Consider the following 24,638-nt stretch of genomic DNA (forward strand, 5'->3'; position numbering starts at 1 on the left):
GTTGCATGGAAGAGAGATGGGTGATATCAGAAAGCAGTTTAGTACCTTTGTGCTAGGGTTCTTGTGAGGCTTAAATGAGATATTTATTAAGTGCTTAGCAGGCAAAGTGCCTTGCACATAGTGAGTTATCCTTCCTCTTCTCCTCTTCCCATCATAGTGTGGCCAGTAGTTGCTGCTATGATCTGGTGGTGATAGGCATGAAAGTAGCAGAGTCCACAACCCAGGCAGAGGGAACCTGGTCTAGAGAATGTATCTGTGGTCATCTCAGGGTCTTGCCCTGGTACTTGTTAAGACTGTTGAGATGGAGTCACGTGATCTGAGAAAAGAGAAGATTAAGCTGAGTGTTGCAGCCTGAAACCTCAGCCGAATAACGGAAAATCTTCCTGACTTTAGCTTTCTCTTGTTTTTGGTACACCTGGGAGCTCTTTTTCAAAGAATCTTCTGGTCCCACTAGACAAACATATGTAGACCCCTGTTTTGGGGCTTATTTTAGAGTGAGTGTGTGTGAGATTGTGTGTGTATATGGTGTGTGGGTATGTGTATGTGTGTGTGTGTGTGTGTGTATGGAGTGTGTGTGTGTATATGGAGTGTGGGTATGTGTATGGAGTGTGTGTGAGATTGTCTGTATATGGTGTGTGCGTATGTGTATGGGGTGTGTGTGTGTGTGAGATTGTGTATATGGTGTGTGGGTATGTGTATGGGGTGTGTGTGAGATTGTGTGTGTATATGGTGTGTGCGTATGTGTATGGGGTGTGTGTGTATATGGAGTGTGGGTATGTATATGGGGTGTGGGTATGTATATGGGGTGTGTGTGAGATTGTGTGTGTATATGGTGTGTGGGTATGTGTATGGGGTGTGTGGGTATGTGTATGGGGTGTGTGTGTATATGGTGTGTGGGTGTGTATATGGTGTGTGGGTGTGTATATGGTGTGTGGGTGTGTATATGGTGTGTGGGTATGTGTATGGGGTGTGTGTGAGATTGTGTGTGTATATGGTGTGTGCGTATGTGTATGGGGTGTGTGTGTATATGGAGTGTGGGTATGTATATGGGGTGTGGGTATGTATATGGGGTGTGTGTGAGATTGTGTGTGTATATGGTGTGTGGGTATGTGTATGGGGTGTGTGGGTATGTGTATGGGGTGTGTGTGTATATGGTGTGTGGGTGTGTATATGGTGTGTGGGTGTGTATATGGTGTGTGGGTATGTGTATGGGGTGTGTGTGAGATTGTGTGTGTATATGGTGTGTGCGTATGTGTATGGGGTGTGTGTGTATATGGAGTGTGGGTATGTATATGGGGTGTGGGTATGTATATGGGGTGTGTGTGAGATTGTGTGTGTATATGGTGTGTGCGTATGTGTATGGGGTGTGTGTGTATATGGTGTGTGGGTATGTGTATGGGGTGTGTGTGTATATGGTGTGTGGGTGTGTATATGGTGTGTGGGTATGTGTATGGGGTGTGTGTGTGAGAGATGGTGTGTAGGTATGTGTATGGGGTGTGTGTGTTTTACAGCTGAGGCTCCACTTTTGGACAAATGCCATTACTTTAGGGCAGCCATCCTGCCAAATGGTTTTAGCTTTGGTATTGAACTGCCATTGGTTTGTCGATGGTCATTTGGTTTCTTGGCTGTCCAGGTGCTAATACTGACTGCACAATGCCCCTCCTTCGTGACTTCAGGTGGCCCTTCCCTCCATCTTTAGCTCACAGGCCTTGTGGGTTAGGCTGCCCTGGGGCTATCTGTGAGAATGGGCATCCAGGTAAGACAGACACGTATTGTAGGGTTAGGGGGCTGAGGGATCTGCAGCCCATGGATAGTTTTGTGCCCCTCAACGATGACAAAACCAGCCTCAATATTGAGTCAGTTTGGGGCCGTTTGGGGTTGTTTAGCCTTCAGTGGCTAGAACCCTGGGGCCTTTGTGACCATCTGCCAGTCTCTTCTTGCTGCACTTTACCCAAGCAGAACTTGAAAGCGCCTTATATTCAGTTTATTTTCAGCAGGACTGCTTGGGTTTTGTTGTTGATATTCTCGAATGTCTGACTTTTTTCCCTTTGTCCTTTATTTTCTTTTTGTCTTCGTTTTTCTCAGTCTTTCTCTCTCCACAATAAAAATCCCATTGGGTAGACTGCCATTTGTAAAGATGTTTTTACATAGAGAGCCGACAAGTCCCACAGAGCTTAGAGCTCATGATATCACAAAGAAGAAAAAAGCCAATTTATACCTTTGGATAATTGTGTGTGTGTGTGTGTTTTGTTTTTTTAAAAAGAGATGATTTATTTGACCAAGCTGGGAATTAAGTATCTTCCAGGCTTTGCAGAGTTAATCTTCATCATGGCAGTATTGATTGACAAGCTGGAGGATGGATTCTTTTGGGGAACGGGGGTGGAGAGTGGAAATTGCAGTTTTCTCTACTAATTGTACTTTAGGTGTCATTTGTGACAATTTCACTTTGTCTAGACAGATCACAATGGTGGAGCAATGGTACCAATGGAACTGGGTGCTGAGGCCAGTTGGGGATCAGGGTAGTCTTAAGTGGGGGAGTACCCCAGGGGTATGTTGTGGATGGTTGAGCTACATCCAGTACCTTGAGGTGAGAGGCATCAAAAGTCAAATGTTATAGAGAAGAGGTTTCTGGAACAGGAGTCTGTGATGGAGGGAAGATGATTACATTTGGTTCTTTGTGCTGGCTCCGGAGTCTGTGAGCTGAGAATTGTTCAGGTCTCTGTTGGAGTCTCTCTTCCCTTCTATTTCTGTAGGCTCCTGAAACCCTTTTACTTCAGCAGACACTAGCCAGGAGGGCTGCCTCTTTGCATCTGATTAATAAAAGGCTTCACCTGCTGTGCACTTCCCATTTTTCTTGCTGTTGTCTTTGCTTCTGCTAACTCTTCTTGCCCTCCTCATATTGGCTTGAAGATGTTGCTGTGTAACACAAAGCATTTACGTGTAGGCCAGGTTTATAATCATGTTGTCTTCCCTTAGTTAACCATTTTAGATGAAGATTAGGGTTTGGGGTGTGTGAAGTTGAAAATCAGCTCTTTAAAGCATAAAATCGATTGCTGGTTATTAAGGCCATTAAGGAATACACCAGTGTGTTCTTTGTTGAATTAGAAGGATTGAAGAGGACCTTTCAGAATCTCAATATGCTTGTGCAGATTCAAATTAGCCTGATGATTTTTCTTGTTGTTATGGAGAGAAACCTTTTCAACGTTGGCAAGTACTTTAAATGAATGCCTGCCTTTGGGGGAGCCCTCCATCAGGATACATGTTACTTGGGCACAGTATTATTGAGTCTTAGCTCTTCTGTAGAGGAGGTTTCCCCTAATGGCTGACTCCATGGGAGTCAACGCCGATCAGTCCAGGAGCCAGTACTATGGCTCTGCAGGCTAGATCAGGCCTGACTGAGATTGGAAATTGTAACGGGACCCTTAAAATAAATAATAGTGTTTCTGGAAGGACTTTAAGAGAGTAACAAGGACAGGGCCAAGCAATCATTTCCCAGGCACATTTGAAACAAATGCACTATATCTCATCAGAAAAGGAGCAGTAAATGTACCCAAGATGGTCTGGTGGTTTAAACCTAACCCTATTTAGATCCTCTGTCTTTTGAGCAGGATTTTCGTGGAACTAGCTCGGGGTTTTTTGTGACTCGGAGCCTATCTCTACAAAAATGCTCTTAACCCACCCACCATGCAGAGGTACCAGGAGGATTATGTTTATATTTTGTAAAAGGTTTTTAAGAGCTTTTGGTAAAAGGTACTGTTTTCAGCACAGTCTTATTTATGAGCAGTAAAATGATGCTGATCCACCCCCAGCAACCTTGCCTCATTTCCTTTCTGAGTGGGCCTGGGGTGGGGTGTCTGCCACTGTTTCCTTCCTGAGGGTCTGACAGCAGGGCAAAGATGGCCATCCAGGTGATTGGGCTTTCTTGGCAGCCATGCAGTGGACTCTTCAAGTTAAATTATAGGACATGGGGCCCTGCAGTGATCAGCAGAGCAAGCGCCTATTGCTGGGTAACTTAACACTAATTGCCAGTGTGTGAAACTGGGGAGGCTTGGATGCCTCTGCTTTAAAGAAGATATGTCAATTTGGAAATCATAATAGAGGTGTCATTTGAGAACACACAATTATTTTTTACAAAAGAGTAGGGGCTTGTCATCTTCCCGCGCAGGCATGCGCCAAGGCAGAGAAATGAGGCCTGCAGAGTAGAATTCAGAGGAAGAAGGAAACCAGCCTGCCAGGTTGGTGTTTGCCCTCTTAGCCTTTCTTTTCTCTCCTGAGATGAGAAGCCCGCTTTCCCCTAGCCCCTTTGCTTGTTGTAGAGAAGCAGCAGGGAGCAAGGAGCTCCTCTCCGACTGTGTTATTTAATAAGTCTCTTAGGGACCGGGCCACTGGGTCAGCACTCTAACCCCAGCTCTTTATAAGTTCTCTGAGCTATCTCAGTGAGCCTCAGCCCAGGCCTGCGCACATTCATGCCCAGAGACGTTGGGCTCTCTGGGGCACTGAGCAACTTGTGCATTTGCAGATTCTTCAGCATCAAGATTTGCTGATTCATCCACTGACCTAGTGGACACCTGCTGTGTTCATGGTATGCAATGAAAAATCAAACTCGATCCCTTCCTTCAGAGAAGGGTAAGATGGGAAAAAACCCTGATAGCTAGCATTTCTGTAGCACTTTACAAACAAATAGTATCTCATCTTATCCTCACAACATCCTGGGAGGTGAGTGCTATTATTATCCCCATTTTACAGATGAGGAAACTGAAACTGACAGAGGTCAGATGACTTGCCTAGGATCACTCAGCTAAGTGTCTGAGGCCAGATTTGAGCTGAGGTCTTCTTGCCTCTAGTCCCAGTCTTCTTTCCCCTGCTCCATCAGCTGCCTCTGAGATATGCTGTGAGCCACGGGCTACTGTGGAAGTCGAGGAGAGAGTTTTGGTGGGCTGAGGACCTCAGAGGAAGTTTCCTGGAAGAGGCAGTGTGGGTAGGGAAGAGAGCCCTGGACTCAAAGTCCAGATGAGAGCTCATGATTGTAGAATATGTTTAGTCTCATTAAATGTTTTATGTTTTGCATCTTCTCCAATCCTCACAGCTGTCCTCTAAGGTAGGTATTGCCCATATTTTTATCCTTCTTCTTTTTTTTTTTTTTTGGTGAGGCAATTAGGGTTAAGTGACTTGCCCAGGGTCACACAGCTAGTAAGTGTCAAGTGTCTGAGGCTGGATTTGAACTCAGGTACTCCTGAATCCAGGGCTGGTGCTTTATCCACTGTGCCATCTAGCTGCCCTTTATCCTTCTTTTAAAGATGAAGAAACTGAGGCGCAGCATAAGAGATTTGTCCAAGGTCAAAGAGGAAGTGTCAGTAGGGCCTGGGTTAGACTCTTGGCTTTGTGGCTGTGGGATCCTCCCTGAGCCAACTCCATCTTCATGCTTGGGTGTTTTCATCCAGAGCTGTGGGGAGGAAATTTCTTTGCAAACCTCGGGATGGGGGGGGGGGAGGCCCAGACCTTCAGTGTCATTGATGTGAACAGCTCCTTCTACTGATCACGGCGGGGGCTACCTCCTCTGCCGTGTGTTGTCTTAGAGACTTGTCTGCAGCAGAAGCGTATCCTCGGCCCACGGCACTCCAGACCGTGGCTCGACCCAGTTTGGGATGTAATGGGGAGATATTTAAGAAAATAAATTCAAATCCAATATGACATAGATAATGTCCCCGATGTGGTCTACAGGGATCCAGCTGTCTGATCAGTGGCCTCTGGTTCTGTTTGAGTTTGATGGCGTTGGCCTAGAGTACTGAGAGGTCAGGTGACTTGTCATATGTCAGTGATGGGATTTGAACTTAGGCCTTCTGGACTTAGAGGCCATCTTTCTGTTCTTTGTGTCTGGTTTCTCTTCTAAACCCCAAACACTAAGTAAATGTTAGCTGTTTTATTTGAGGGAGGTCTTGAAGGGTGAGTGGCATTATGACAGATTGAGATAGGGTTGGGGGGGGGGTATCTGTGTGCTGCATTCCACGTAGAGGTGACACCAAAGGCATGAACATCAGAAAGCATGGAACATGTTGGGGGGGATGAGCAGTTCACTTTGGCTGAGTCTGAGGCTGGGGGGAGGGGAATGGTAGGAGATAAAGTTAGAAATGTATTTGGGGCCAGATGATGAAGAACTCCAAATGCCAGGCTAAGGAGCTGGGGCTTTATTTGGCTTATAGCAGGGGTTATTTAAGGTTTTTGACCAGTGGAGTTACGTAAAAAAAGCATTAGAACTCTGGTTCTGGTAGCAGTACGTGGGTGAGATAGCTTGGAATGGGGAGAGGTTGGAGGCTGGGAGATCCATGAGATAGCTGTTACAATAGTCTGGGTTACAAGAATTTAGGGTGATAGTTGTGAGAGGGGGAGGGGCAGGGAATCCATTTCAGAGGTAAGATTGACAAGTTTTGTCAGTCTGTTGAATGTGGGGGGCAAGAAAAGGGGAAGATTCGAAAATGACAGGCTTTGTACCTGGCTGGCTAGGACAAGATGATACAGGAGAAGTAGGGGAATGAGAACTTTTTTTGTAGAAAATGATGAAGTTTCGAACATGTTAGATTTGATGTATTAGGAGAAAGAGCCAGGTGGGGCTGTCTAGCAGACAGTTGAAAATGTGGTTCTGATCAGGAGAGAGGCCTGGACAAAAAAGAGTTCTGGCTGTCATCCATGTGGAGGTGACAACTTTACATACCTTGGCGGTGGGAGGGATTTCCAAAGGAGAAATTGTGTACAGAGAAAGGAGAGCTAAAGACAGCTTTGAGTTAATGCCTACCTTTCCAAGATGGCAGGAGGTGCACCCAGAAAAGGAACATCAAGGAGGGAGGAGGAGGGATGGGGGAGATGTGTTTTCAGAATAGGACAGGACTGAGTATGTGTGTTAGGCAGAGAGGGAATGAGCAAGGAAAGAAGAGGAGATGGAAGGGCAGGTTTGATGGGACAAGGTGCTTGCAAGAGCCAAGGATGGAGGGAAAGAAGAGACACACCTGGTCTATATCCCTTGGGTCTACTTTCTTTTCTTCTGAACACTTGAAGTGGGATGGAAGTGGCGAGGTGCCATCTCCCATTTTTCTTTCTTTTTTTTCTTTTCTTTTTTTTTTTTTTTTTAGTGAGGCCATTGGTGTTAAGTGACTTGCCCAGGGTCACACAGCTACTAAGCGTTAAGTGTCTGAGGCTGGATTTGAACTCGGGTACTCCTGACTGTAGGGCCAGTGCTCTATCCACCGTGCTACCTAGCTGCCCCCATCTCCCATCTTTCTAAGCCATCTTTCCTTCTTTTGCTGGTACCTAAACCTGATCATGTTTATTTCTCACTTCAGAACCTTGTGCTTGTTAGAAGGGACCTCAAGAGGGTCAAATTAAGTAACATAGGTAAAGCAGAAGCCTCTTAGACCAAACCACTCTTTGATGCTCCTTACACTAGATACCCATCTCCTAGACTTTGCCTTCCATAACCTGCTCTTTGGGGACCTCACTACCTCAGTACTTACTTGATGTCCATTTTCCAGAGTGTCACCTGGCCTTGCTAATCAGATAATTATTTGGGAAAAGGCTAGATGCCCTCTTTCTTCCTCTCTCAGGTAACAGAAATGCTTTAACAATTGACTTAAGGAGACCCTTACCCCATCTCTGTTGTCTAATCTTATGAAATGATTCTAAATGGGAATTTCAGGCCAAGTGGGAACAGTACTGGGGAGGTGGGGACAAATATGGCCTCGAAATCCTCCTTAAATTCACACAGTATAGATAATAAAATAGCATGCCTAATTTTCAGATGACTTTGACTTGTCCTTGTCACAGCAGTCTTTCCCTTATAAATAAAATTATGAATCACTCCAAAAAAAAAAAAAAGAAAAGAAAAGAAAAAGAAGGAGCTATGTAGTCCCATTATCCTTCCCCAAGAAGCCCCTTCACAACATCACCCAGTCTGTAAGGGAGAACCCTCTCCCTCCTCAGGTGGCAGCCCCTTGCATTGTGGGAAACTCCTAGCCTCAATCAGCCTTTCAGTGATGGGCATCCTGATGATGATCTTTGGGGCCAAGTAGAACAAATGAGTGCTCTTTAAAGACACGAAGACAATGATTGCATTCCCCATGCTGGCTCTCTTCTCTAGGCTAATATTTCTCGTTTTCTTCATCTGATGAGGCAGTCTACAAACACTGACTAAATTAGTCTGCTATGTTCAAAGCACAGTGCTAGGCACTGGGGACACAGGGACCAAAAGGAACCACGCCTTGCTGGGGGAAGACAACAAGTGTCTGAATGTCAATATACAAAATAAACACAAGGCATTTTTCAAGGAGAGGAGGAAACAATCACTAGCATCTGGGAGGATCAATAAAGACTCTATGTTGAAGGCACTAAAAAAAAAAATCTAAAAAAGGGGGCAGCTAGGTGGCACAGTGGTTAAAGCACTGGCCCAGGATTCAGGAGTACCTGAGTTCAAATCCGGTCTCAGACACTTGACACTTACTAGCTGTGTGACCATGGGCAAGTCACTTAACCCCCATTGCCTAAAAAAAAAAAAAATCTATGTTGAAGGCAGCATTTGAGCTGAGTATTGGAGAAAAGGAGGGATTCCAAGAGCTGGAGATGAGGAGGAAGGTGAGGACAGCCAGGGCAGAGGCACAGAGGTGGGAGACGGGGTCATGTGGGAGGAAGAGCAAGGAGACCCATCTGACTGGGCTCAGTGTGTGAGGGAAGAAGTCCTGTGAAACAGGACTGGAAAGAATGGTTGGGGCCAGGTGGTGAAGGACACTAGAAGTTTATATCAGATCGTAAAACCAGTGGGGAAGCAATGGAGATAACTGTGTAGGGGAACAACTACGTGGTCAGACCTGCATTTTAGGATGATCCCTGTCAGCTCTATGGAGTATGAAGGAGAGTGGGGAGAGAGACAGGGAGGGAGATCCCTCAGTGGGCTATTGTAATAGGCCAGGTGAGATGGGAGAAAGATTTGAACTAGGGTGATGGTTGTGTGTGTAGGGAGAAGGTGTGGATGGTGGAGATACTAAGGAAGTAGAAATGACAAGATTTAACAACTGAATATATAGGGGCAGTGAGAATGAAGAGTTACAGTTGGCATGGAGGGCGCTGGAAGACCAGAAGAGTGGTAGCACCCTTAAGATAAATAAGGAAGTTGAGCAGAGCAGAAGGCTTAAGGGAAATAGAAACACTGTTTAGACATTTTGAACTTGAACTGTTAATAAGTATCTGGAGACAGGGAGAGACATGGGCTAGATGGAGAGACTGGGATGCCTGTGCCTCATCCCAGGGAAACACTTGTTTTGTTTAGTCATTTTAGTTGTGTCCAGCTCTTTGTGACCTTATTTCTTGGCAGAGATACTAGAGGGGGTTTACCATTTCCTTCTCCAGCTTATTTTACAAATAGGGTTAAGTGACTTGCCCAGGATCACACAGCTAGGACTGGATATGAACTCAGATCTTCCTGACTGCAGGCCCAGCACTCTGGCCACTTAGTTGCCAGGAAGCAGTAGTTGGTTAGTAGATGTTTATTAAGTGCCTATCATGTGTCCAGTGAAAACATCATCATTGTCACCATGCTGAAAAGCATGGGAGCAAGCACAGAGTCCTGCTTCTCTCCACTGGTGAGTGGGAAAGTGTTGAGAGCACCGTCCATTGCCCAACACCTTTGCAAGCAGATTGACGTTCCATACGGATGACCTCTCTGGCAAGACGCTTGCAGCAGTGTGGTCAGACGCCTTCAGTGAGGGCAAAAATGACATCCAGCTCAGCTACCTCACTGACGGGAAATTCTTTAACGTGAAAAGCTACAAGCCAAGCCATAAGTGGAGGGAGGGTTGGTGTGTGCTTTTTTGTTCTCAGACGACTGTACTCGATGCAGTCCCTGAGGCTGAGATACAGCAGCATGTGGATCAGTTCTCAGTTGCTGTGCTGATTTGGGCCTAACGATTAACACCAGGAAAACACAGGTTCTCTACCAGACAGCCCCCCACCATCCATACATGGAACCATTTTGAATGCTGGGGATAAGTTTGGCAGCATACTTTCCAGGGATGTCCACATAGATGATGAGGTTGACATGCACAATGCCAGAGCTAGCTCGGTGTTTGGGTGACACTGAAGGAAAAGGGTGGGAGAGAAGAGGTATTAGGCTGCCTACCTAACTGAAGATCTACAGAGCCATCATGCTGACCTCATTGTTGTCTGCCTGTGAAACTTGGAGAGTGTGCCAGCGCCATGCCAGAAATAGAATTGCTTGCATTTGAATTGTCTTAAGAAGAGTCTGAAGATCAACTGGCAAGTGAGAGAAATTCTTTTTCTCTTATGTTAATACCCAGTTATTAGATTAGGATTAAACGGTTTCCTTCCTCTCTCCTCATTCGGAAACCAGCCCTTGTGGATCGTTTGGCCAGTCTCTGAATGACGCTGCTGATAGATGAGATTGCCCAAATCCCCCAAGTACAGTTTCTCCATCTTGGGTGGGACTCTACCCAACCAGAAGACCTTAGAAACACAATCCAGTCTAGGCTACTTCTTACCCCTGGCCTTGGAGCTTTCCGTTAGAATTTAGGGTGACTGGCTTAGGAAGGGGAAAACCAACCAGAGTGGTCTGGGTAAAGATGGATCGTGATCAGGTTTTGTTCTCAACAGGAGGAGCTGAAGACTATTTGCTCACCTCTTCATGAATATGTCCACTTCTTCCTTGGTTGTTAACCAATCAGAGTTGATTTCTACCCTCAGGGACACTCTCTTTTCCAAAGGCTTTTAGGCATTCAGTCTTCTCAGAGGAGGGGGGAGTCTTTTGGTTTCTGAGAGGAACCACTGACCTCAATTTATTGATTTATATGCTAGCATAATTAATAAATTGATTGCTAATTACCCTGAAATTCTGTCTTTCTGGAATTTTCATTCATCACATAAGATAAGGTACAGGATACTGGGGTCTTTTCTCAAGCTGAACTGCCAAGCATTCAGCCTACTGCAGAGAGTGCAACTCCAGTGGGCTGGCCACATTGTTCAAATGCCAAACATATGTTTGCCTAAAAAATTATTTTATGGAGAATTCACATAGAGGAAGCACTGACATGGGGGTCAGAAGAAGCCATACAAGGACATTCTCAAGGACTTTGGAATTGATTGTGAGACATGAGGGACACTGGCACAGGATCACTCAGCATGGTGGTCCACATCAAAGAAGGCGCTGTGCTCTGTGAGCAAAGCAGAATTGTGGTAGCCTAAAAGAAACGTGAGCTACACAGATTTAAACATCTCCACTCCAAATGTCCATATGGACTATTTGTACCCAACTTGTGGTAGGCTTTCCAAACTCATATTGGTCTGATAAGCCACTGCTGGACACACTGTACCTTGACCCCAATGTGGTGATGTCATTTTGGTCCTCTTCAAGAGTGAAGGACAGGGGCAGCTAGGTGGTGTAGTGGATAAAGCACAGGCCCTGAATTCAGGAGGACCTGAGTTGAAATCTGGCCTCAGACACTTGACACTTACTAGCTGTGTGACCCTGGGCAAGTCACTTAACCCTCATTGCCCCACAAAAATAAAATAAAATAAATTTTAAAAAGGGAGCAGCTAGGTGGTGCAGTGGATAGGGCACTGGCCCTGGAGTCAGGAGAACCTGAGTTCAAATCTGTCCTCAGACATTTGACACTAGCTGTGTGACCCTGGGCAAGTCACTTAACCCCAATTGCCTCACCAAAAAAAACAAACAAAAAAGCCCCCACCAAAACAGTGAAGGACAACAACCAACCAATTATGTGTCAGGTACTATGCTGAGCTCTGGGAATACAAAAAGAGGCAAAAGACAGTGGTCACATTCAAGGAGCTTACAGTCAAGTTGTGGAGACAAGAAGTAAATATTTACAAACAAGCTATATATAGGATAAATAGGAAATGATTAACAGAGGAAGGCATTAGAATTAAGGGGCATTGGGAAAGGTATCCTGTAGAAAATGAGATTTTAGTTAGGACTCAGAGGAAGGCAAGGGAATCAGGAGGGGGGATATGAGGAGGAAGAGCATTCTCAGCATGGGGAAGAGCCAGAGAAAATTCCCAGAGTCCAGAGATGGATTGTCTCATTCAAGGAACAGCCAGGAAACTAGTGTCACTGGATCAAAGAGTCTGTGGTGGAGAGGAAGGCATAAGCAGTCTTGAAAGGTAGGGATGGGAGCAGGTAATAAAAGCCTTTGAAGGCCAAACAGAGGATTCCGTATAAGATCCTGGAAGTGATAGGGCGTTACTGAAGTTAATATTGAGTGGGGAGTGAGGGGAGGGCTACGCTGATGGACATGCAAATTACAGAAATCACTTTGGTAGCTGAACGAAGGTTGGATTAGAGTAGAGAGAGACTTGAGGCTGGTAGACCCCATCCCCCCCTCCCCCTCCGCAGCAGCCAATTGCAGTAGTCCAGGTATGAGGTCATGAGGGCATACTACCTCAGAGTGGTGGCAGTGTTACAAGAAAGAAAAGAGCATATTCAAGAGATGCTGCAAAGCTGACATCAGGAGGCCTTGCCTTGATAACAATTTGACTCTGGGGGATCAGAGATAGTGAAGAGTTGAGGGTGACTCCTAGGTGACAGCACAATGAGCGATTTGATAAAGGAGCAAGGTACTTGAGAAGAGGACAGTGTGGGATGAATGAATTGATTCACCAAGGGGTCAAGACAGCGACGTTCAGGGGCAATGGCATGGGCCAGAATTGAGGGGTCGAGGGATTGGAGGTTACAATGTGGATAAAGAGTAGGGTTTGGTAACAAAAGGCAGAGGAAGAGGGTGGAAAGCCAATAGATTATGTTTTGATAAGGAGATTTTGGAACTCTTGAACGTGCAGGTAGGACCATCTTTGTGTGAGATGAGATTGGAAGAGTAGGTAATGGGAAATGAGCGTGTGTGTGTGTGTGTGTGTGTGTGTGTGTGTGTGTGTGTGTGTGTGTGTGTGTGTGTGTGTAAGTTCCCAAGTGTTAGGGCAGGAGTTGAGGAGAAAAAATAATGAGCCATGTACTGTGCTCATTGAGGAAGGGGAGTGACCTGGAGGCTTTTAGACAAGAGCTGCCAGAATTTTGATTGGGTGGTAGATATGAGTAGCATGAACCTCAAAGGAGGAGATATTGAACCCTTTGCGGTTTGGGTTCCTGTCTCTCATTACCTAACTGGAATTGCTCCATCCATAGTTACCAGGGATCTCTTAATTGCCAGATCTGGTGATCTTTTCTCTGTCTCCATTCTTCTCAACCCCTGTGGCCTTTGATACTGATGACCACCTTGTATTTGTTAACTTTATATTTATGCTTTTTATATTTGTATGTGCATTTGTTGTCTGTCAAGTCAATAATAAGCATTTATTAAATTCCTGCCATGTGCCCAGTACTTTAGGGACCCAAAGAAAGGCAGAGGCCAATTCCTGCCCTTAAGGAGCTCCCAGACTAATGGGGGAGACAAAAAGCAAACAAGTGTGCACAGAGAAGCCATGCTCAGGATAAATTGGGTTTATTCTTAGAGGGAAGGCCCAGAGATTAAGGAGGACCAAGCTAGACTTCTTTCAGCAGGTGGCACTTCAGCTGGAGAAAGTGCCAGGTGTGGGAGCCAGCCAGTGACCATGCATCAGAGGCAGGAGGGTTGTGTTTGAAGAACAGCAGAAAGGCAGGTATTCCCGGTTGGCAGAGGATCCACAGAGGAGCTAGGTAGAAAAAGACTGGAAAGGAAGGGAGGAAGGAGCCCACACGTGGAGGACTTGAAAAGCCAAACAAAGGACTAGATGTCTGATTTTGACAGTGATAAGGAGCCACTAGAATATGGTAAATAGGGAATTGGGGAAGGGACTGGATCAAGCCCTTTATGAATATTATCTCACTTGATCCTCAACAATCCTATGAGGTAGATGTTGTTATTATTCCCATTTTACATTAGCGGAATCTGCAGGGCAGATGTTAAGTGACTTGCCCAAGGTCACACACAATGATTAAGTGTCTGAGTCTGGATTTGAACTCGGGTCCTCCAGGCCCAATCAATTGGGTAGCCTGACTGCCTCTAGGTAGTGACATGATCAGGCCTGTTCTTTAGGAAGATGGAGATACCCTTTAGGAGTATGATGGTACCCTTGACACTAAAAGGGGAGTTTGGAGTTGGGGGAGGGTTTAAGGAGAAAGCTAATGAGTTCTGTTTTGGATGTGTTACGTTCAGGATGTTGTTGAGACGTCCAGTTTGAGATGTACAATAAACAATTGGAGTTGCCAGACTAGAAGTCGGGAGAGAGGTTAGGGCTAGACACATCTGAGAGTTCTATGTGTTGAGACTGAGGAGTGGTCAGATAGGTAGGAAGAAAATCAAGAGAGAAGAGTGTCCCAACAAACCAGAAAGAGGAGGAGGAGAAGGTGAAGGATGGTGTCACAGGCTGCAGAGAGGCTATGTCGTTGGGTAGGGATTATTTCATCCTAGCCCAGTGCCTGGCACATCATGGGTGCTTAATAAAGGCTTGTTCATTGATTGTTTTCTGTCAGCCAGCCTGAACTAGGAAATCCACAAGTCTTGGGGCTTTCCCCTCTATTATATATCTGATGTGCATTTCTGAGACTTAGACTATTTCAGTCAACATTTATAAAGTGCCTACTATATACATACGGTGCAGTTCTTGTGGCCCAGGCTCCAGACATGCCCCTTACCTTATTAGCTGCCCCACTCCTGCACACCCTGCTTTCAGTGTGGCTCTTCAGATTAGAAGTGAAGATGCCACTCACTCACCCATCAAGCAGCTGAAGAGCCCCCAGACAAGCCCCATCCTTTAGGCATAGAAAGAACACAGCTCCCCTCCCTGAGGTTCTGGGGAGTGGCCCCCCCTCTGAGGGCCCTGGTGGCTAATTGTCTCCTCATAATACCGGAGGCAGTAATGCAAATGTTTTTCCACATCCCGAGAAGGTTGTGTGGAAAGAGTTTTTCTCAGATTCAGGCAAGTGCTCCTAGTTTAAAACAGCTACTCCCTTGGGACGTCGGCTATGGCAAGAAACCTCTTGTTTGAGATCACCTGCCTCATCTTTCTCCTCAGTGTAGCATCACCCCCAGGTGACTGTCTTTTCTGCACTTGAGGACTTCTTATGCCCTGAAATAATCATACCTGGCAGTGCTCACCTTGGTGGTGAGCATGCTTTACTTACTGTGGGTGTTAGATGACCTTTGCTCAGAAAGGAGTGTAGCCCTGACTCCAAAGCGGGTTGTGTCAGGAAAGTTGCTCAGTTGGCCCAGGAGAAGCCAGTTGCCCCCAGACCTTGCTGCTTTCATTGTGTCTTCCATGTGCGAATTCCACCCCCCCCCCCAATTCCCTCACCATCATCACTGTAGACTTTCAGAGCTTGTTTTTTGTTTGTTTGTTTTTTGGTGAGGCAATTGGGGTTAAGTGACTTGCCCAGCGTCACACAGCTAGTAAGTGTCAAGGGTCTGAGGCCCGATTTGAACTCAGGTCCTCCTGAATCCAGGGCCGGTGCTCTATCCACTGCGCCACCTAGCTGCCCCCAGAGCTTGTTTCTTAAGTCTTGAACAATCATAACATGGAGGCCCAGCACAGACTTTTGTTTTTGATTTGGGGTTTGGGGTTTTGGTTTTGTTTTTTGCCACAGCTGTCAGTTCCTTTATTTTGAGCTTGTCTGTCCTCTCCTTTATCCCTTATTCCATATACCTCTCTTACCACCTCCACCTCTTAATTAAAAACTTTGCTCCACCTCTATATCATACAGGGTTAACAATCTGTTTCTCTACCCCTTGTCTTCCTTCTTTGTAAGTTCTTACCCTTCTGCAGTGGTCAGGCTGTCTAGTGTGATCAGAAATATTTGGCAGGGATTGGCAGGTGGGTCTGTGCTGAGAATAGCAACTGTAGGTTGGATTGTTCTCGTTTCTATTGGGAGCTCTTACCTCTCCAGGCTTCTGGGGTGATGCTGCAGTTGGCTGGCTGCTATGATAACTGATCTCTTTGCCTGTGAGGTGACTGTATGTACCCAAGGCCAGATAGTTTTCATGAAAGTTAAGTGAATGAACTTGATTGGAAGAAATCAGTTGCTGCTCTTATGCTCTATTTCTGTCCAAGAGCCTGGCAGCAAGCCAGTGGTCTGCTCCCAAGAGTGCCAGGCAAGATGCAGTGGGAGAGGGGATGTGTCTCCCATGTGCACTTCCTTCCAGGGGCATAGAAAAGCCATTTCCCCAAAGCATTGTTTATTGGAAGAGACCCTGATGGCAGAGGCTCTCTCGAGTAGAGACTCTGACACTGATGATGTCTCTATTTAGGGCTTGCCAGCAGTCATTGCTGGATGGGAATGGTGCTGAGGGGATGCTGCTGGCATGTGGGACTCAGCAGGGCAGAGGAGCAGAAGGGAGGATTCCTTGGAATGAGTCGACCTGAATTAGCTCTTTACTCAGGCACTCTCTTCAATTCTAAACCCACGCTGACTTCCCGGGCTACTTTGTAAAGGAATGAAGTGATGTCTGTGAAAAGGTGTCTCCTGAACAGTAGTGAAAAGAATTCCTGTGGCTGTGAGCCCCTTTGAGGAACTGTGGGGCAGGGATCTGAGTGCTTTGTTTTAGTGGCCGTTACAAGTCCCTAAACATTTAGCTTAGAGACAGGGTGTGGCTCCTAATATGCCAGCGGCATCTGGGAAAACTACAGGAATAGGACTTTGATTTGTCCCTCCCACTCTTTTACCTCATGTATGACCTCTGAGTTGGTGTTTGACAGGGACTGCCTTCTGTTTTTAATCTCTGTTAGGAGGCTGCTGGAGTCTTCCCTCATTTCATTATCCCGCTATGATGGAGCAGGATCCCGGGAACACCCCATTTATCCAGACCCTGCGAGGTAAGGCCCAGGCGATCTCAGGTGGGAGGGAGTAGATCCTTTGAGCCACCCCTGCAGAAGTTAGACCCTGCTGAGCTGTGTGAACGGCCACTTCTTCTCACCATGGATAGCTTACTCAGCGGCTCTTTTACTCATCACTTTCAGTTTTGATAAAGGTGGCTCACATGCCTGGGAAGTAGATCATAGACAGCAGGTAAGTGAACAGAGCCACAGCAGGAATACAGCTTTGGCAGACAGTGCTCGCCTCATATGGGAGCTCTTTCTACAAATAACGAGTAGCAAAATAATCTCTGAGCGAGGTGATCTCAGGGAGGGTCTGAAGAGTTCAGAAACAAAGCTGCATGCCCGTCTGAGACTGACCAGAAGCACTTTTAGAGCGCATCATCAGTGCCACTGAAAAAGTCCCAAGTCAAAAAGAGATAGGCGGTCATTTATGAGGGCTACCCCCAAAATCACAGGGTGGCCAACTGGTGCTCTTAGTTGTTACATCTTAGTGAGTTTTATTTGGAGGAGAGAAGAGAGATTGTAGTGAAAACAGGTCAGAGCCTTGTTAAAGCTCTTGCTTCTCCTGTAATCACTAGGTGCTAAGATAGTTCTTGTAGAAAAAATAATTGAGATGGAATAAACTTAGGATCTTCCCTGAAACTAATTACTAAAGATAAATGCATGTTCTTAAACAAAACACTATGGTTAGGGGGTAGCTAGGGGGCGCAGTGGATAAAGCACGAGCCCTGGATTCAGGAGGACCTGAGTTCAAATCTGGCTGCAGACACCTGACGCTTGCTAGCTATGTGACCCTGGGGAAGTCACGTAACCCTCATTGCCCTGCAAAAAAAAAAAATAACAATAAAAAACACTTTGGTTTGTAGAGCAGTCTCTAAGACACATGGAGTATGCTTGTCAGTTCTGTTAATGTTCTAAAAGGAAGAGAAAAGCTAAATCTTCATTAAATTGAAAGATCTAAGAAATTGGGAATGATGGGGAGAATTCTATAGGAGACTGGGGAGATAAGAAATGTGAGTCCTAGAGAACTGAAAGTTTCACTTCAGACAAAACTATTGATTTATCTGGAAGATTATCCAGCATGGATAATGCCGTTACAGTGTCACTTTGATGCTGAAGTGTTAGTCTTGGGGACTTTTATGTCTGGGGCCAGAATACTCCATCTCTGTGATAACTAGTAGAGTGATCATCCAGTGTTCCTGTCAGAGTGAGATCTTCTCTCCATACCCAAGAAATAAAGAAAAATCCGATTTATCAGATGCTTCTCCGGGTCAGTGACTAAAATAAAGAGAATATAGGAATATAGGTGATCATTGAAGCAGGAAGGGGAAGGGGGAGTTTCTGATATTTGAAAGCTCTTAACTCTAGAAGAGGGAGATAAGTTTTTAGGGCAAGTTGTGTAGTTGGCGTGGAGGAGACAGTGAGTGAGTCGGAGGAGGGAGGGAGAAAGGATGAGAGAGAGAGAACATTCAGTTGGGGACCTCTCTAGTCTCTAGAACAGTCTCTCTTAGGCCATCCCTAGTCCCAAATCTCTCCATTAATGATGAGGTGTTTGACTGGACAAAGTCCTATAAAAACATCCTGAATTGCCCTCTTTTCCTCCCATAAAGACTGTTGGCTTATTCTACAACTGATCTTTTAATTCGTCAGAAAAAGAACGTGATGTCTTAGAGAAGCAGGTAACTGACATTCTGTCCTTGAGGAGGAATGAGATCTTTATCCTTGAGTCCTCCAATTAAAATTTGGGAATGTATATAAACATTTAAATTCCAGCTCTGAAGACATTGTGGCTTTCCAGGTTTAAATTCTGTGGGGTGGCATTAAGTCATCACAAGATCTTTTCAATTCTCCTTTTCATTTCTCTGATGTAAAGCTTTAACAAATAGATGAGGTTTAAGGCCAAGGCCTCATGTGCCACTGGTTCAGCATTTGGAACTCCTTGCCTCCTTTTGTTGTAGGCCACAACAACCTCCTTGCTTTTGTCATTTTGCTGAGAGTTTCCTTCCCCTGCTTCGTGCTTTCTGAGACGGACTCTTGCTTTCTTGTATTTGTATGTCCAGCACTTAGCCCAGTGTCTGGCACATGATAAGCACTTCAATCCTTTCTTGTTCATTCATTTGTAGTCTAGAGAGCTCTGAGCACACAGTGAGGGGGTTCTCAGTAGACAGGTGCTAACGTCATTTCGGGTAAGTTTTGTCACTGCTTATTTATTTGTATAATAGTTGAGGTGAGACTGAATAATGAGAATCCATCCCTAGCAGCTGTTGGGAAGCAAATCTTTTAAAAGCACTTAGCTTTATTGCCCCTCCTTCCAGAGCTGGTTCCTGCTTCTTTCTTTTCCATCCTTGGAGGTGAGAGGTTCCAAAATGGTTCCTGAATATAGAATTCTGAATGACTTGTTCTGGGTAGGAACAATTGCTTCTTGGCTTTTTTCTCTTGAGAAGCTCAGGATTCTCTGGTTTCTTGCTGCAGATGGCATGGAATTGGGCTCCCTGGGAAATTAACAAAGAAGCATCTCTTATCATTTGACCTTCTTGGTCAATAGATCTGTGTACTCTCTCTCTACCTGTTGTGACAAAGGCAGTTTGGGTCCCAAAGTACCAAGTGCAGCGTATTATCCTATGGATATGAATTGTCTATTTCTAGCAGCTGTCACCCCTGCTGGACAGTTTCTTCTGATGATTGTCCAGATAGATAACTCCACCAGTGACTGAGACATTTCTGAGCCATGTTTAAAACTACCACCAAGTTTTTCTTGGGCTCCTTTGGCCAGGTCTGTGTTTGCCACAAGGATTTCCCCACAGACTAAATCCAAGCAGTGAAATAGTCTGAGGGCTACAAGTAGCTTTGCAAATGTTTTTCTTATAATTTTCAGGTGACTACCTAGATATTTTTAGAAGGTGAAATTTCTCGTAGCTTCCTTTGATGTTGTCATTCCCCCTCACTCACTATAAGTAACCCAGACGTACAAACCTAGGAGGTACGGCTGAGTGAGTGTGTGTGTGTGTGTGTGTGTGTTTGTGTGTAGAGAAGAGGTGTGATGAGAGATGGGCAGTAGGGAGGGCACCAGGCCAGATGATGAAGAACCCCTGAGCAAAATAATTATGTTCTGGGAAAGGTCCTGAAGAAGGAGAGAAGAGTCGACTGTCATCTAATTCCCTCCATTGTTCTCAGTGCCCTTCTCCTCCTCCCTGAGCCTGGTGTTGGGATTGTAGAGACATAGATGCTTCCATCCTGGAACTCTTTTCTCTTTGTTTCAGACTGCTTCGGGTAGCTGAGCTTGGATAGATGGTTGGAAAACCTCTACAAGTTTGGCTGGCTGCCTGGGGCATGCCACAAAGAAGCTCTCTATTTGGGCAGCTCTGCCAGCAGATGTGGAGGCCTTATGAGGGACCCCACTGATGCATGGGAGAGCCTTCACCTTAGGGGTCTTTGGAGGCAGCTTCTACAGGGCAAGTGGTATGGAAAAGCCGGAGCTGTCCTTAGTGCTAGTTTGTGTCTGTCCATCTCCCTTTCTCTCAGGTTATCTCCTGCTGCATACTACGCCCAGAGGATGATCCAATATCTTTCTCGAAGAGACAGTATTCGCCAGCGCTCCATGCGCTACCAACAGAACCGTCTCCGTTCTTCCACTTCCTCTTCTTCCTCAGACAACCAAGGCCCATCAGTAGAGGGAAACGACTTGGAGTTTGAGGACTTTGAGTAAGTACATACCTGGCCTCCTTTCCTCCCCACTCTACCCCCTACCCCCCAACCACCACAACCATCCTGTGCTGTGGCCTCTTCCAAGTTGCCACGATTCAGGCATGGTAGCTCCTTCTTATTCTGGGGTTTTACTTCAAACCTCTCATTCATTTTATAGGTGGGATGAGGGACAGTGTTGCCAGCCTGCCTTCAGTACCTTTTTTATTGGCACAGTTAGATCACTCCTATCCCTGGAAGTTGTAATGCCACCTTAACTGTAGCTGGCGTCAAGAGCTAACTGACTGGACAAAGATCAGATTGGGAGAAAAATAATCTGATACTAGAGACGGGATTTCCACCTTCTATCCCACACATGTTAATTGACTTTTGAAGGGTTTCTGATTGGCTAACTTGGCATTGCTTAGGTACTTCTTTCTTCCTGACTTGACTAGGATAGAAAGAAATGCAGGGGTCACTGCTCCTCTCCAGGTGGAGATCTTGTACCCTGGCAGCCTTCATTAGATCCATCCTTGAAGGCTCTGTTTATCTCGTCTAGACTTTCTTCAACTCCTGCCCTCAAGAAAGCCTTGGAAGGTTGGCCAGTGTCTTAGGGAAGTTAATCATAGACATCTCTGTCTTCCTACTAGTCTTTGCAGAGTGGCTGAGCCAGAGGGCCACCCTCCTCTGTTTCCCATTTTTTGTCTTACTGCTTCAGACCTTTCCATCCATTCATCACGTGTTCCTTTTCTTCCTGAAAGTCGCCTTTGTTGGCTGCTTCTCAGTTGGACGTTTGGCTTTTGTTTTTCAAAGCACCATCCAAAATGAGAGAGAAGGAAATACTTGAGCTCTTCTCTTCTTTTCCTCTCTCAGGATCTACTATTTGGAAAATGATTGGAGGAAAGGATGGTCCCAGAAAAGAATTCCTCTTCTTTCTTCACATTAGTCTTTTCTTCTCATGCTTTTTGTATTTTTATCTGACCAAATTGGGAATGGAGTACCATGTTTTTGCTTTGTTCCTCTTTCCTTTTCTCCTAGGTGCTGGGGGAGGTCATATGGGTTCAAGAATACTCTCCTCGCCCTTGGAAGCCATGTGAGAACTTAACTCTGTGATGTAGATGAGAAAAAGGGGTCAAGACAACCTTTTTGAAATTTTATTCTGTGGAATTTCATGCTCCACAAATTGGACACTTGAACGCAAAGGGAAAAATAAGACGAAGACTTTCTCCCCTTTCATCGTGACCCTGTTTGTATAAGATATGAGGGCGAGAGATGCAGGAATGACAGTAGCATTCCCCAAAGCAGCTGGGGTGGGGTGGGAGGGAGTCTGTCAGGCAGCTCAGCCAAGGGAGCTAAGGAATCGGAGCCTCAGAGGAGCTATTCTTCCCTCCCATCCATCCTTGGGGACATTTGGTGCTGGCTCTGTTGTCAGAGAAGAGCAGGCAACTCTTTCCATTTCTCAGCCCAGCAAGTACCTATAGGCAAGTGTGTTCCCCTGGAGATAGCAGTTCTATCAGACCTGCCAAACTTGCCACAACTTGGTGCCTGTGGAAGTTGGAATTCATGCTGGGAATTACCAGTCCCTCCTCCCCGGCTGCCTTGGATTGTTGAGTTACCTTCTCATGATGGTGAGAATGCAGAGCCCGTGCCTTTGAGCTGTACCTTGCCTCGTGACTTGTCCTTCACAATAGAATTCTGTATTTAACTTAAAATAGTCTAAAGTATTCTCCCCATCTTACCCCTCCCCCGCTCCTGTTGCCACCTCCTCCCTTTGCCCTTCCTTCCCCACCATTTCCCTTTGCCAGACAGCTTCCTCCCTTTGCTCCCTACAACCCACCTCTGCTCTGTCTTCCTTCTTGTTTCAGCACAGCCAGAGTGCAGCTCTCATACTGATTTCTTGTGTTTTTTCTTGGGGCCTTCTCTTTGTTTCTCCTTGGTTCATAACAAAGTGCCGGTTTCCCTAATGCCCGTCCTGAATCTTTCCCTGTTGGGCTGACAAGGGCTGTAATCTTGTTTTTAATAGCTCCTTTGGTATTAGTCACTGTGCAGCACTACAAGTCCAGATCTTTTAGGGAAGGGTGCTGGCTGGTTGATACTAGTTTACGATGCATAGCTCTTCTCCTCGTTTAGACCAGTGAACACTGAGTATTACCCCCTCTGTTGTCTGCTGCTCTCCTCTGGAAGCTGTTTAGAGGCTCCCTGGAGGGAGGCGTAATAGGGAATGTGTGGGGAGGAAGCTGGGAGGCTTCTAAAGCCGTGGCACGGCATGGTGTGTGGCTCAGAACAGTGCTTAAGTTCTTTGCTAAATCTACTATGAAAGAAGACCCTTGGGTAGGGAGGCCAGCTTTGGGAGCTAGCCAGCAGCAAGAAGCCTTGTCTTCTTGGAATCAAGATGGGTGACCATATCTGTATGCAAGAGTATTTTCCTGCCCTGAATTCCGTTTTTTTGTTGTTGTTTTTTTGGTGAGGCAATTGGGGTTAAGTGACTTGCCCAGGGTCACACAGCTAGTAAGTATCAAGTGTCTGAGGCTGGATTTGAACTCAGGTCCTCCTGAATCCAGGGCTGGTGATTTATCTACTGTGCCACCTACCTGCCCCCTGAATTCCTGCCATTCGTTTCTCATCTCATCTGCAGTGAGGAGAAAGACTGCAGATTCCTTGTTGGTCAGAGCCTGAGAATTGGAGATCTTGGGTCAGGTGGGTTTTTGATTTGCTTCAGGGGATCTCACGGTCTCATAAGGCTTTCAAGAGAAGGGGAATATGGCAGGGTGGCTGGCACTATTGTCCCTCTTCTCTTAAGCCCAGTGGGTCAAAAAGCTCGAGGCCACTTTGCCCGTTTTTTCATTTCTATCAGTTCTTTGAGTGGAGAACTTCAAGGTACAGGTCACATGGCCCATCCAAGCTCCTGTGAACCCTTATGTCTCAAGTTAAGAAACTGTGACCTATGAAACAACTAGTTTAGATCCCTTTCTGACCAGATACCTCTCGCTTTCTTGCTTATGTTCCCCTTGATTCTGACTGCACCAACACAAATGACAAAGCCAGAATCAGCCTTCTTCCATGTTTTCCCCTGCTCTGCTGCTGATAGAGATAGCTTCTTTGTTCTTCACCTCAACTGGTAGCCTGGGGGAAGAGCTCACTCTTTGTCAGTGCTAGGCAGCCCTTCCAGTAGATTGATGATAGCTGACATTTAGATAGCACTTGAAAGTTTGTAAAGCACTTTACATATATTTTCTGATTTGATCCACAAAGTAGCCCTTAGAGGTAGGTGGTATTATCCTTTCAACACATACACCGGACAGTTGTCAGATTGGACTTTGGGAAACAGTTGCCAGTAACGACAATAATATCAGCAACAGCAGCAGCAATCACCATAACACTAATAATGTAGCTAACAGGATTCACAGAGTGCTTTACAAATAGTATTTCATTTTGTCATCACAACAACCTTGGGAAAGAGGTGCAGTTGTTACTCTCATTTTACTGATGAGAAAACTGAGGCCAACAGAGGTGAAGTGACTTAGGGTCACACAGCCAGTAAACATCTGAATTACGATTTGAACTCAGGTTTTACTGACTTCAGGTCCAGCACTCTATCCACTAGTCTGCTGCTCCTGGTACAGAGTAGCCAAAGTCCTGGATTAATTAATATGGCTGATGTGGGATCTGAGTTTTGTCCTTGTGCTTGGAAACAATATATACTTATGTTCTCTTTTCAGCAGAGAGATGAATCTTCTTAGTCCACTGGAATATCTTAACTCCCCCCCCCCATCCCACCATTTGTATTTGCTTTTCTCTTACCCAGAAGTCCTCTAGGCATGTTGTGGGTGTTGTAATGGGGCATTCTCAAGGAAGGAAGCAAGCATTTATTAAGCTCTTACTATGTGCCAGGTGCTGTGATACGTGCTGAAGAGAGGGAGAGAAACAAAAGGATGGGCCTTGCCCACTGAGAGCTTATATTCCAACTAGGGAAAACAGCTCCAAGGAAACTTGGAAAGTGGAGGGAGGGGGCAGCTAGGTGGCTCAGTGGATAGAGCACCAGCCCTGGATTCAGGAGGACCTGAGTTCAAATCCAGCCTCAGACACTTGACACTTACTAGCTG

The 24,638-nt window shown here is 45.8% G+C and overlaps 1 protein-coding gene across 11 annotated transcripts in view; it reads left to right on the forward strand.

The window, feature by feature from the left end:
* Positions 1-24,638, forward strand: part of AMBRA1 (autophagy and beclin 1 regulator 1) — a 187,329-nt gene that overhangs the window by 56,595 nt on the left and 106,096 nt on the right. For 7 of the 11 annotated variants that reach the window (XM_043969727.1, XM_043969728.1, XM_043969726.1 and 4 more), the window contains 2 exons: positions 16,765-16,851; positions 20,377-20,556. The exons of 1 other annotated variant lie outside the window; for it this stretch is intronic. In XM_043969727.1, coding sequence (XP_043825662.1) covers positions 16,765-16,851; positions 20,377-20,556 — 267 coding nt within the window. The remainder of the gene's footprint in view (positions 1-16,764; positions 16,852-20,376; positions 20,557-24,638) is intronic. 3 more of the 11 variants (XM_043969729.1, XM_043969732.1, XM_043969730.1) reach the window with 2 other exon arrangements.

The sequence above is a fragment of the Dromiciops gliroides genome, chromosome 6 (genome assembly GCF_019393635.1).
Source record: "Dromiciops gliroides isolate mDroGli1 chromosome 6, mDroGli1.pri, whole genome shotgun sequence".
Lineage (NCBI taxonomy): Eukaryota > Metazoa > Chordata > Mammalia > Microbiotheria > Microbiotheriidae > Dromiciops > Dromiciops gliroides.